The sequence below is a fragment of the Camelus ferus genome, chromosome 4 (assembly GCF_009834535.1).
Source record: "Camelus ferus isolate YT-003-E chromosome 4, BCGSAC_Cfer_1.0, whole genome shotgun sequence".
Classification (NCBI taxonomy): domain Eukaryota; kingdom Metazoa; phylum Chordata; class Mammalia; order Artiodactyla; family Camelidae; genus Camelus; species Camelus ferus.
This window is the reverse complement of record NC_045699.1, coordinates 17,068,006-17,081,263: the sequence shown is the minus strand read 5'-3', so window position 1 is coordinate 17,081,263 and position 13,258 is coordinate 17,068,006. Positions and strand designations below refer to the sequence as shown.

Sequence of the window (13,258 nt, the reverse complement as noted above, 5' to 3'; positions counted from 1 at the left end):
GATTAGGACCCACCCTAATAACCTTATTTTAACTTAATTACCTCATCAAATAACCTTATTTACCTTAATTACCTGTCCCCAAAGACAGTCACATTTGGGTGTACTGGGGCTAGGATTTCAACATATGCACGTGGCAAGGACACACGTTTCAGCCCCTCACAGCAGTGATGCATAAGGTGATCTGTTCTTGGACAATACCTGCTGATGTCAACATAAACAACTGGGAAATGTAGTATTTTAAATGTTTCATTAACTTATTTGGGTGGTCAGGCAAAAAAGAATAGGGAGATTAAACTGGAAACTTGAGTTTCTGTTTCCATTTTGTGTGCTCCTTCATTGGCACCTCTTGTTTGCTGTGTTATGGCTTATGTGAGCCCTGATGCCTCAGATCCTGGGGTGTTTAGTGGCCCACAGGATGGACATGGCAGGTCTTCCTGGAGAGTGAATCTGAGTGAGCTACTGCCCACTGCTGACAGGAGAACAGAAGATGGGCTGTAAAGTGAGCCTGCACTTTAAAACCAAATCGTTTACACTTAACGTAGGCTGCTTGTTGCCCGACCTGTCCTCATTCTCCCTCTGCCAAAGAAAGCACTTTGGTGGAAAGGGCTGGAAGGCACTGCTGTAAGTAAGTTTTCTTTTCCAACAGTATTAAAATGCCCTGCTCACTCCTCTACTGTGTTTACTCTCCTTCTTTAGGCATGGGAGGCAGCATACCATCATGCCTTCAAAAGTCAACTATCAGGCGAACATCTGGGCCCTGAAGGAGGAGGGCTGTACACACGTCATAGTGACCACAGCCTGTGGTTCCCTGAGGGAAGAGATCCAACCTGGCGATATTGTCATTATCGACCAGTTCATCGACAGGTAGGCTGCCATCTAGGATGCTTCAGGGTCTTGTAAGATCATTCCCAGCTCAAAGGGACAATGTGTGGGGACTTGGCGCAGAGGAGGAACAGGCCCACAGACATGTTTTACTGTAGGAGTTTTTAAATATATACAAAATAAAATCATCATCATGAACTCTGGTTCTTAATTCATGGCACCTACATTTATCAGTTTGTAACTTTAAAAGATATGAACTCTTTAAAAAAAACAAATTACTTAATATTTCCTAGAATTGGATGCCTAAGCAGTGTTCTCTTTTTCCCTACTGTCTCACAGACTTTTTTTTAATAATTGGTTTGTTCAGATGAGGGTCCAGGGGAGGTCCATGCATTAATAAGCTTTTTTGTCCAGAGGTTTTCACCCCTTCCCCCCCCCCGCTTTTTTCTCCTATGGAGTTTCCCCACATGCTGGATTTTACTGATTGCATCCTTAAGTGTCATTTAGTGTCTTCCTCTATCCCCTGTGTTTACTGTAAACCAGCGCTTAACTCTGGAGGCCTGATCAAAATCAGGTTTGAATTCTTGGCAAGAACCTTTCTGCATCATTCAAGAGGCACGTAATGTCTGGTTGTCTGTCCTGTCGTTTCATGTTGTTACTATCAATAGTTGGTTCAGGAGCTAGGGATTTTTTGTTACTTAAATTGCGCAAGGAATATATAATGTTCCTTTACTAAAATATTTAACAATAATGGACTGCTAAGATCTTGGGCTCTCTCTGCATTTAGAAGTAGCTGAACAATCACAAGAGAGTGAGAGGCCTCCTAAGGTCCCATCTGTATGCTGTGCCTCCTCCATCCCTGGAGGAGGTACCTTCCTCCTGGGGTGCTCTGGATGGAGACAGCGACTACACTCTGCTACCTGAGGCAGAGTGGTGGGGAGAAGGACCACAGGGAGTAAACTACTTGGTGGCTCCCACCAAACTCCCACATCCAGTCACCCAGACCATCGCCTTAGTCCATCGTGTTCTCCCCTCTGTTAGCTCTGAGCTCACTGTTCTCCACGCCTCTCCTACCTCTTCTGTTATGGAAGGAAGGTTTATTCAGTCCTGTTCTGTGTGTCTTCTGCCTTTCAGGGGTTTATTATAATCTAGTCCATCAGAACCACTCTTGATTGTTTCCTGATGAATTGAAGCTGTTAGCTTGAACCAAGCCCACTGTGTAAGTTAGAAATGGTTGTATATCAGTCATTTCTTGTGGTTCAATCTAATAAATAATAAGCATCAACTAAAATCATTACATGCCCCTCATCATTTTTCCATACCTGACTCTAATATATATATATGTTTTCATCTTCCCCTCAAGAATGTAAATCATGTGAGGGCAAGGACGCCATCTGTCTTGCATGCCACTTTATCCCCAACACCCACAACACTACCTGGCCCGTGGCTGCTCAATCAGTATTTTTTGAGTGATTGAATGAACATGATCCTTCAAAGGGTTTTGTAAGATCATTCCCAGCTCAAAGGGACAATGTGTGGGGACTTGGCACAGAGGAGGAACAGGCCCACAGACATGTTTTACTGTAGGAGTTTTTAAATATATACAAAATAAAATCATCATCATGAACTCTCAAGTTCTTAATTCACGGCACCTACATTTATCAGTTTGTAACTTTAAAAGATATGAACTCTTTAAAAAAAACAAATTATTTAATATTTCCTAGAATTGGATGCCTAAGCAGTGTTCTCTTTTTCCCTACTGTCTCACAGACTTTTTTTTAATAATTGGTTTGTTCAGATGAGGGTCCAGGGGAGGTCCATGCATTAATAAGCTTTTTTGTCCAGAGGTTTTCACCCCTTCCCCCCCCGCTTTTTTCTCCTATGGAGTTTCCCCACATGCTGGATTTTACTGATTGCATCCTTAAGTGTCATTTAGTGTCTTTAGTGATGTTAGATAAGATAGTAAAGCTAATTTTACCTATTTCTTTTTTACTTTTTGACATAGCTGCTAGAAAATTTAAAATTGTATGTATGACGTGCATTATAATCGCTGTTGGCGAACATCTTCTAAGTGGTACTGCTGCTGGTTGCGCTACATGCTTTCTGTTAACCAGGCTTGAGCATGTACATGATTCACCGTGAGTATGTTTGAATGTCTTAAAGGAGAGGAGAATCAGAACTTTCTCCTTGTCAGAAATGCCCTGTGTGTGGTGTACTGATAGCACTTTTTATTTTGACAGAGTAAATCTTGGTGTGTTGAGACGTGTACCTCTATCCCCAGTTAGTCCTGTGGTCGGGCAGGAATGGTGAGCTGGAGGCTGTGCTGTCTGTAGCCTGAGTACCCAGAGCCTCAGCCCGTTTGATAGAATTGCAACATTCTGCAGGGCTGGCTCTGGCTAGTGGACTAAACCTGTGGGCACGAGAGCGTTGGATTAGAAGGTTTTATCTTGGCTCTGTTTGGCCTCAGGAAGATCACTTTACCTATGTGGCCTTTGGTCCTGTCTTCAAGATTATGGGTTGAACTCCATCACTTAAGCTCTTTTTCTTTGTACTATCCATGGATTCTTCTCCAGGGACTGATCTGGAAACACATATTTGCCTACTGCTGTAACTTTGCCAGTCCATCATCTTAGAAAAAAAAAGTCCTCATCCTAAAGTAGTCTTCCAAGGCCAGAGAGATTGTTTTAATCTCCCTAACATACATTTGTAATAAAAAATCAAAATGGAATAGTATGGCTATTCTTATTTAACAGATGGCAGACCTAAAGCATCTTGCTTTCTCTGCCCTCGATGCCCAGAATAGGGGAAAAACACCCACCTGGCCTATCAACCATGCCATGCAAACCTTAGAGGTCACTGAGATTTAAGAGTGACAGGTAGCTCTGAGTTTTATGGGTGTTTTTAAAATCATAGATTTCTATACTCTAAAGAGGAAAAAATGCCCTTAAAGGAGTCTTGACAGTCTGGAAGCTTTTTTAAGAATATAAGATCACTCTCTTCTGAAAATCATTTGGTTTGCTCATACTACAGTCCAGCCTGTGAAAACTTGAAATCCTAGGCATGTGAAAAGGGAATCCTTGGGTGTGACTGACCTGGAGAAATCAGGACAGCAGACAGGTGGGGAAGGGAGTGGTTACGAGTATTTTGGGGTGTGGTCAGTCCTTGCATCTGTTTCTCAGACATGCAAGGAAATAACCTTCACTAATACTCAAAGTGAAAATAATCTCTCATTTGTGATTAGGGCAGCTGTAGAAAGGAAAATGTATGTGGATCTCAAACTTAAATGCCTAAAGAACATGTTGTCTTGTTATTTTCCTGTGTGTGTTGCACAATGACAAGCTTCTTAACTCTTGTCCTGGGCCCCATGGGCAATGTTCTTCACAAAACAAACCTGACTTGCTCATTGGATTCTGCTGTTATGTCCCTTTCTGGTAATGGAAGCACCTCTCTCCTTTGAGCCCAGCAGGATCAGTGATAGGTGTTTGATGAGGCTGGATCCTCCTGCCTGTGGCTCGGTGAGAGCCCCATATAAGACTATCCAAATTCTGACACAAGACTTAGAGAAATTTAGAGGCATGGCTGTGCATTTACTTGGCTTTGTTTTGTTTCTGCTTTTCAGCCTTGAGGCTGAAGGCATAACCATCCCTCGCATCCCACACCTAACCCACTTCTAAAGCCTGACTTTAACGATGCACTATAAAGTGGAGTGTAGAACTGATCTGAAATGAGATTTTTGCCGTTAGACTAAGCAAGACTGTTTCCCACTGGCTGCTTTTTTCAAAACATGAGGCATTCTGTTGTCTCTTCCTGTTTTCCTTCTGTTACACATACCCTCCACTGTCGACCCAGTTGCTGTTAGATGCCCCTACAAATCCATGTGTCTGTGAGGGGGGAGCTGGTTATATGGCCTCTCTTTCACCCCAAACTACTAACTGTCCATGGTCCATGCCATGGAAGATGCACATGGGCAGGGGGTTCCAGCAGTTTCCACACATGACCATTCTCTTCACCATCAATCCTGATTATCATCATTGAAGGGAATTCAGTTCACCGTATTTACTATTCATGTACTAAAGAACAGTTAGATCTGTAAAGTGTTTGGAAAGATGCCCATGTTACATTAAGTTAAAAAAAAAACAAAAGATGCAGACCAGAACTATCTCAAGGTGAGGCTAGATAACATATCCCTAAGGACAAGGATAAGACTGTTTCATTTTAATAGTGGCCTATATCAGGAATGTTTAAGGGTTGTTTTTTTTTAACAATGAGAAAAATACGACCAAAAACTTAAAATTAAAAAAAAGCAGAATGTAATTCCTAATGCCAGTTGTTTTCTGCAAAATGCTGTCAACACGTTGGCCTGAGGCCCCCGGTTAGGTTCTGCTTGAAGAGTGTGGTAGAAGCAGCCCCAGCTTGGAAGTGAGGACATCTAAAATTGTTCCCTGGCTCTGCCACCAAATTCCTGTGTCACTTAGTGTCCTCATCTGCCTAATGAGGGTGTTGGACTGATAGAGTTCTGATGTCCGCCCTATTTTCTCGCTAGAATCGAGAGAGGGTGGGGGTCGGGTGAGCTCTGGCTGGTGATGCATGCTTAATCATCAGGAAAGTCCCACTCTAACCACCGCAGTAAGGGATTATGTCAGTCTGTTTCCCTCTTCCAAAGACACAGCCCTGCCTTGGGCTTCCCCCACCGTGTCACGGCACCAAGTTCTTACCCACCCTTGGAAGGACAGGCCCGGGAGGTTGAGCTGTGTGGATTCGTATCAATAGAAATGGAGGTTTATGATAAAGAATTGTACAGGAAGCTCCTTCTCTCGTTCCTGTCAGGACTGTTCTCTCACAGCTTCCTGCCCATATCCATAGCTCTTGGTTGAGAATGTTGCCTCTTTACAAGAAAACAGATGCTGTTAGGATAAACTTACCATCTTCCTGCCCCTTCCCTTTCCCCAGCTACTTGCATCCCTGTTCTTTTGTTGTCATCTTGCTGCCTATAGCGTCCTTGAAGTAGGGGCAGCTACTCCCTGTGTGAGGTTAACTCTTCTTGTGTTCACTCTGCAATCTAATCCTATTAATCTCCTCACCTTATATCCTTACTGTAATTAAAAAATGCTTATAAGCTCCCAGTGTTTGAGTTCCTACCAGGTGCCACAAGTCAGTTAACCCTATTTACTGCATATAAGGATAGTTTCCCCAGCTTATAGTCGAAGGAACTTAAGCTCAAGAATACTGGTCATTTGCTAGTAAGTGGGACCTGTAGGGTTTGAATTTGGGTTCATTTCCAAAGCCTATGACCTCAACCACTCCTGATACATGGACATACAGCTTCCACCCTCCCCTCAGAGATGCATTTTGCTCCTAGATCAGGACAAGGTCCCAAAGATAGCTCACACTTTGTAATTCAAGATTAAATTATCCCCCTTGGTTGTCTTCTAGCCCCACACCTTCCCTAGCCTCGAGCTCCCTCTTCTCCACTTGGAAAGTTGCTAAGTTGGTAGTATCACACTGCCATCTACCCAGTGATCTGCGATCATTGCTGTGGATCTGTCACCCCTACATCTAGTCTCCAAGTCATGCCCACATGTGCCTTGAATCCACCCCATCATCTCTCAACACTGCCCTTATCTGGGTTAATTCTTAAAATGTTTACTTCTCCCATCTTGACACCCCTCAAAGCTGGTTTCCATACTACTCACTGAAAATATAACAGAAAGGAAGACACAGTTACAAGAGTGCTGGAAACACAAGCCCAAATATCTGCTACCCTCTGAAAATGCCTGCCCCGGAATCTGTAACTGAGCGGTGATGAGCACCAGCTCATATGCAGACTTCTGAGTTAGAGGCACAGTCTGGGGAGAAGGGGTGTCTCTGCAGGAGACCTCAGCTCCTCAGCTCTTCCTGTAATTTGATGTAATATTTTTCCTTTTTCCCTTTTGTCTTTGATGGTGATTTTTGATGTGTATTTAAAACTGTCTTGTCCCCTTTGTGGTGGTTTCTTCCATTGCTTTTGTGCTTTGCATCCATATTCAGTTCCATCTCCCCAGAGAAATGTTAGTGTTTATTATCTGGTCACCTCTGGTCTTTTGAATGTAAAGTCGAGTTATTTCTGGATAATTCTGAAGGGAAAGAAAATACTGAGTTCTTCCCACCTGTGAGATGGTATTAGGCCCTGGATAATTAACATGCACATTCCTATTGCTGGTAAAGATGGTTAGAACCCTAATAAAAGGCAACCTGACCCATAACTGAAGTTTAAAATATTCATTCCTTTCCAACCAGCCTTCCCCTTTTGCAGTTTGCAATCCTAAGAATAAACACACTAAATGGTGCATTTTTCTAGACACACGTGCCAGGGTGTGTGCATTCGTTTCCTGAGTGCACAGCCTAAGGCAGTGGTCAAACAACCGTCCTGTGGGATGGCATGAAGCTGTAAATAAGGATTTGTTAATGTTAATACGTTGATACTCTATGGTGGAAACAAAGCTGCTAGTCTTTACTGTTCTGGTACTGCTAATTATCACTGCACTAGGAGGCCTCCCTTACATACCTTATTATCCCCTTTTACAGATGATAAAACTGAGGCCCACACAGATTGTTAGTCACTACTTGTGTGAGAGCTGGGATTTTACCCTTGTACTACTGCTCCATTTAGCAAGACCTCATGAAAAATGGAAAACAAGAGGGTAAAACTATGTTACCTATTTATTGAGCAGTTTTGCTTCGTTAGCATATAAGCATGAATTTTTTTCTCTTCCTTTCCTTCAGCATCAGTTAGGGGCACTCATTAGATAAACTGTTTGGATAGCTTTGAAGTGATGTGGGTAGAATCATTTCCCCAAAACCATGCTCCTTATGAGTGGCCGTTTGGCTCCGCTTTGCCAGTAAATTAAGTGCCTTCTGTTTCTGCGTGCTGAGGCTTGTGGACGTGTGCCGTGCTCTAAAACCACCTTGGAGGTATGAGGCTTCTGCTGTGAGACAGGTGTTTTCCCTCATCTGGTTTGCGATTCAGAGGAAAAATACTAATAGATGGCTGTTGCTGGCCCGATTCAAGGGTCTTGATCCAGAAAGAACCAACCGGTCAGTCTTTGGGCTTTCTTCCTCTGCTGTGTCTGAAAGTGCCCAGTGTTCTCTCCTTGACTGTCTTGAACTCATTTCTCTTGCCAGTGCACAGAATAACTTTGTCAGCTTCACTCTTCATGGATAGTTTGTACCCTAACTTTTCTCAGCACGTATCGCTGTTTAGGGAGTACCGCTGATTTGAGCCCCATGCACGTGTCACACTCTGAGGCAGGCAGACAGAAGAGTACAGAAGTAGATATTCCATGGATGGTAGTTACTAGGGCCGAGCATTTACTCACACGTTCTCATTTAGTCTTCACGTTGACAGTGTAAGTTAGGTGGTATAAGACTGATACAGTCTGAGGTGCAGGGAGGTCAGAGTGACTTTCCCAGAGGCACAGATAGCAAGTGAGTGGTGAAGCCAGCAGATAAGGCAGTTCCTGAAGTCTGTCTCCAATGGGTGTCCCAGCCTATGGGTGCTGAAATTAGCAGTCCCCTTGCCTTGCTAGGAGGGTTCACTGAGTGAAACACAAGTTGGGTACAGACTTTTGCATCAGATCCCTTGTTAAATCATGTGAGCACGTATATTAGCTTCCTATTGCTGCTGTAACAAATTACCACAAACTAAGTGCCTTAAGCAGCACAAATGTATTATCTAATTCTGCAGGTTAGGAGTCTAACATGGATGTCACTGGGCCATAATCGAGGTGTCAGCAGGGCTGCATTCCCTTCTGGAGACGCTTTCCTTGCTCTTTGCTCCCTGCATTCCTTGGCTTGTGGGCCCCTTCCATCTTCAAAGCCGGCAGTGGCAGGTTGAGTCCTTTGCATCACTCTGACACTGACTCTTCTGCCTCCCTCTTCCACATGTCAGGGATCCCGGGGTGACACTGGGCCCACCTGGGGCCAGATGAATCCAGAATAGTCAAAGTCCATCCAGTTAACAACCTTAATTCCATCTGCCATGTAAAGTCACATATTCATAGGTTCTGGGCATTGTGATGTGGATACTCGGTTGGATACCCGCCACCGTGTGCCATTTTCACAGCTTGGTGGGACAGAGGCCACCACCCCTACACGCTCTCGTCCTTGGGTCTAGGTTGCTTCCGGGAGGTGTGTGATCCTTCTCATTCTTCTTGGTCCCAAGCTGGAACACAGATCCAGCCAGTTGGGCGTTGTCTAAGGCTAATTCTGTCCTACAGTCCAGGAATTCAGTTCTCTTTTGATGGAAGAAAAAACAGATTCCATTAAGGGCCCCTTTTTCCTCAGGGAAAGGTGCTCACCTGGGCACTGCTGCAGATCTCAAGAAAACCTGCAGGTGTTTTCTGCTGATCTGCTCCATATGCTTGTTTCTGCTGCACCTCCATCCATCTGTAATGTGACTTGAATACTGTGCGGGATGCTGGCTCTGTTCCCACGGTGGTCCTCAGGGCAACAGGAGCAGCAGCACATTACAACAGTTATCTATCCCCAGATGCACACATTTGATAAACTAAATGGAGGTGCTATTGCATCAGTCTATTGGGATGAGGATGGTTTTTGCGGCCCTGTTTTCATATTTAAACAAGGTGTAAGTGTGGACGTTGCTAATAACCTTATGAATGAAGAACTCGGGTAAGTTAAGTAATTTGCTTAAGATGACACAAAAAATCGGTAAGATTCAGATCCAGGTACAAAACAGCATTTCCTATATTCTCTCCAAATCCCTTAGAAAACTCCACATGAGGGTGAACTGCTATTCTCTTTATAGAAGAGCTCTTTTGACTGGAAATTGGGAGCGAACAGGCAGGAATCCCCGTCAATGCAGCCTCAATCAGGTAACGGTCCTGTGGAACGTTCCTGGCAAGTTTATTCCTGGCTTCTTGCTGAGTTGTAGAGGCTTTCACTTCTCTGATAAAAACCCTCAGAGGAAGGATAGGAGATCTTAAAATTACACTTATTTTCATTTTGGACTTTCCCTTGGGTGGTATCCCTCATCACTTCACCTGCGATGGTAAATCCCTTTGCTCTTGGTCTGAATTTCATGCAGCATAATCATGCTTCATCATTTTATTGCTGTATAGGAGTATATATAGTGATTTAAGATTAGATCATTACTTTTCCTTGAACATGCTGATATTTGAGTTAGTTGTGCAAAGCACCACAGAGGCAGACAGGCTGTAGGAAGAGGTGTTTCTCACCAGCCCCTCCCCAGATCTTAATGGTATAACCCTGAAACCATTAGAAATACTGGTATGATAGTCCCCAATTCTTCCTCGGGGCTACCCCTCCTACAAGGTTGGGTGCTCTGAGGCCCCATTCTCAGCTACAGCTTCTCGGTGCTGACTCCCAATTCTGTCTCTAGCCCAGACCTCACTTCTGAGCTGCTGTGGGATATCTGGACATCGTAACTCACTTAATCCTCATAACACTCATAAATGGGTGGGTGAACACTACATTTTGAAGTATACAAAGAAACAAAAAGATACAGCAGTTTGCTATAATCCTTAGAGGGAGTAGTTAGGGAGCTTTGTTTAAAGAGAAAAATGTAAAATATTCCACTTGAGAGGGAATTAAAACTGTAGGCAGTGTTGCATGTATATAGCATAACATAAAACGTAAGTATTGTTATTCCTTAACGTAAATGTTCAGAACACAGGGAGGAGTGATTAGGCAAAGAAGAGGTGGAGACAGAAGAGAGGGACAGAGATAAGCTGGGACTGTTGATGCACAGATGCCTGTTGGGGTCTAACCACTGAAGGGTTTTGTGGCCCTGTTTTTGGTTGTAAATGGGATTGTTGCTAATACTTGACTCACTGAAGGCTGAAACCAAGCCAGAGCTGGGATACGTGGCACCATTTTATTGGTCAATTTTACAAAAAGAGAAAAGCCTGTTTACACAGGCTGGAACAGTCATTTGACCTGTTCTTCAACCCAAACTGGAATTGCCTGGGGATTAACTTAGCCTTTCCTTTAAGACACATATGACAAGGCATTGGGAGGAGCACTGACTGCGTTTTCATTGCTCCTGAGCTCTTGAGGCCTCATCTCTGAGCAAAGTGGCTTTGGTGCCAGCTGGTGTCACTGTTGACTGTGACAGGGAGGAAGTAACAGTTTAACTTTGGTAGGTGGACATGCCAGCTGTGCAAACTGAACCAGTATATTTCTCCATGCTGTTCCCTACCCTCCCACCCCCAGAAGTAGACATGAAGTGATGTACCTTCCACTGTTGGTCTCCTTTGCCTCGCCCCCGCCTTCTCTCCCCTCTCTAGGAAAACGAGGACTCTTTCCTATATTACTCATGAGTTCAAGTTTAGAACACTATAATGGACATAGAAAGTGCTTTATTCTGAAAACTTTGGGTGAGAAATTGCTGAGTGACTTGGCAGTGGGTTAATTTTAGCATCTCTTTTGTGGATTCAAAAATATTTTACCAAAAGTTGAACACTGGAACTTTTATGAGACTTCAGAATTAATTATAGTGGGTAGTGGAACAAGCTAATCAAATCAGCAGAGAGACCGATGATTCTGCAATGTGAAGCAGGATGAAAGGCTACTTTCTTCAATGGGTCCAAAGCTTAAAAAAAAAAAAAGTTGGGGGTAGAGGGCAGGAATTACTCTCAGTTTAGAGACAGGACAGTCAAATGCAAGGACTGGACCTTGTTTGGAACCTGAAGCTAACTAACAAAGCAATAGTTTAAAAAGAAAAAAAAATTTTTTTGAGGACATCAGGGAAATTTGATATATGTGTTAGGTGATTCTGACAAATTAATGTCATCTTTATTAGATGTGATAATGACATTGCCATGGAACATAATCCACATATTTTGGTCCATTTGAAGTAGGAGTGAAGTGACACAAGTCTTGGATTTGCAACCACAGAGAAGCTAACAGAGGAAGCAAGTTTGACAAAAATGTAGGAAATTGTTGAATCCAGGTGATAGACATGTAACATGGTATAACACGGCTCACTATACAATCCTTTACATACAAGATGATGGAGAGTTTTCATATTGAATCCTTAAGTGTTTTTCCCGCTCTCCTGAGCCCACAGTGGAGCTGCATCTGTAGTCCAGTGGTTATCCTGCCACAGCCACCAGACCACAGACACTTTAATTCCTGTTAACAGTTGCCTTCAGCTTATCCAGAGCTATTCATTCTGGAGTGAGGACCAAGATGTCGCCCCAGATACAACTGACTCACCAACCCCCAGAGGGTAGAGAGATGGCTTTTTAAAAAATAACCTTTTTTATTTTATTTTGTAGGACCACCATAAGGCCTCAGTCCTTCTATGACGGAAGTCATTCCTGTGCCAGAGGAGTGTGCCATATTCCAATGGCTGAGCCATTCTGCCCGAAAACAAGAGAGGTTTGTAGTCTTTTAGAAGTTGCACCAAAATAACATGATGAGGGCTTGGGTGGCATCTAGAGTTAGATTAGTTGGCCAAGCATGTGGTCTCTCTTCCCCTCTCCAGTTTGCTCCTTATGCTAGGTTTTACGAAGCATTGTTTCCCTTTGCTAATAACGCCTCCAGTCATTTGTAAGCTGAATCACTCAAAATTTTGATTTTGCTGTCAGGATACCTTTTTAAAAATTTGGAATAGCATGTTAGTCCCGAGTGTACAATCTGGTACCAGGTTACTTGGGATCAGGTCCCTACCCTTCAGCTTAATTGTTGTAGTCTTTGGACCAGAATCTCTGGCTTCTGTTTCCTCATTTGTAAAATGGAGTAATGATAACATGTACCTCGTAGGTCTGTGAGGGATAAAAGAGTTATTTACTTACAAACTGCTATAAGTGATGCCTGTCAGTTATGAGACATCCAGGGACTAGTAACTGCTTTTTTATGAATTAAGTTATTATTAATAACCTATAAATTGTCTGATTGGTATCATTTGCCTTTGAGCCATTAGGTGTCCAGCTTCCTCTTCAGGATTATATCAGGATCTCAGAACAAAGAGGGCAGCCCTACAAAAGTGGTGGCATAAAGCGAGGAATCTCAGCTTTAGTTTTCAGAGAATAAAAATGACCACCACAATTCACAAGTCCATCCCTTGGTCCATGCATGGTCCTTTTCTTATAACCCCAGATCTGAAAGTCCAGTACAACCCAGTAGGTCAGAAGTACTATCAGAGGCAAACTGGCTAGAAAAATCTACTTTATAAAATAACTTAGTACAAATATCTAAACATGTTAATTGTTCAAGTAACTTTAACACCTGCATGTGGAAAATAGATTTTAGCTTTTACGTTCAGCCATGCATAATGGTGTAAAACTAGTTTTCTTACAGTTAACAACTAGGTCACCTTAACCTCACTCTGGTCTCAAAAATCTAGATCCAAAGCCAAGGGCTGAAGGGAGCTATTTCACATATATCACCGCATGTTGATGAGTCTCTGTGCACA

At 43.1% G+C, this 13,258-nt stretch overlaps 1 protein-coding gene and 1 long non-coding RNA gene across 3 annotated transcripts in view; one reads left to right on the top strand and one right to left on the bottom strand.

Moving 5' to 3' along the window:
- LOC116663070 overlaps nt 1–13,258 on the bottom strand; it is a 112,305-nt gene that overhangs the window by 37,981 nt on the left and 61,066 nt on the right. The window lies entirely within an intron of this gene.
- Nucleotides 1–13,258, top strand: part of MTAP (methylthioadenosine phosphorylase) — a 33,749-nt gene that overhangs the window by 12,380 nt on the left and 8,111 nt on the right. For both annotated transcript variants that reach the window (XR_004319121.1, XM_032477599.1), the window contains exons 4-5: nt 697–864; nt 12,120–12,222. Coding sequence is in view for 1 of the 2 variants with exons in the window: in XM_032477599.1 (XP_032333490.1) it covers nt 697–864; nt 12,120–12,222 (271 nt within the window). In the remaining variant the exon portion in view is untranslated. The remainder of the gene's footprint in view (nt 1–696; nt 865–12,119; nt 12,223–13,258) is intronic.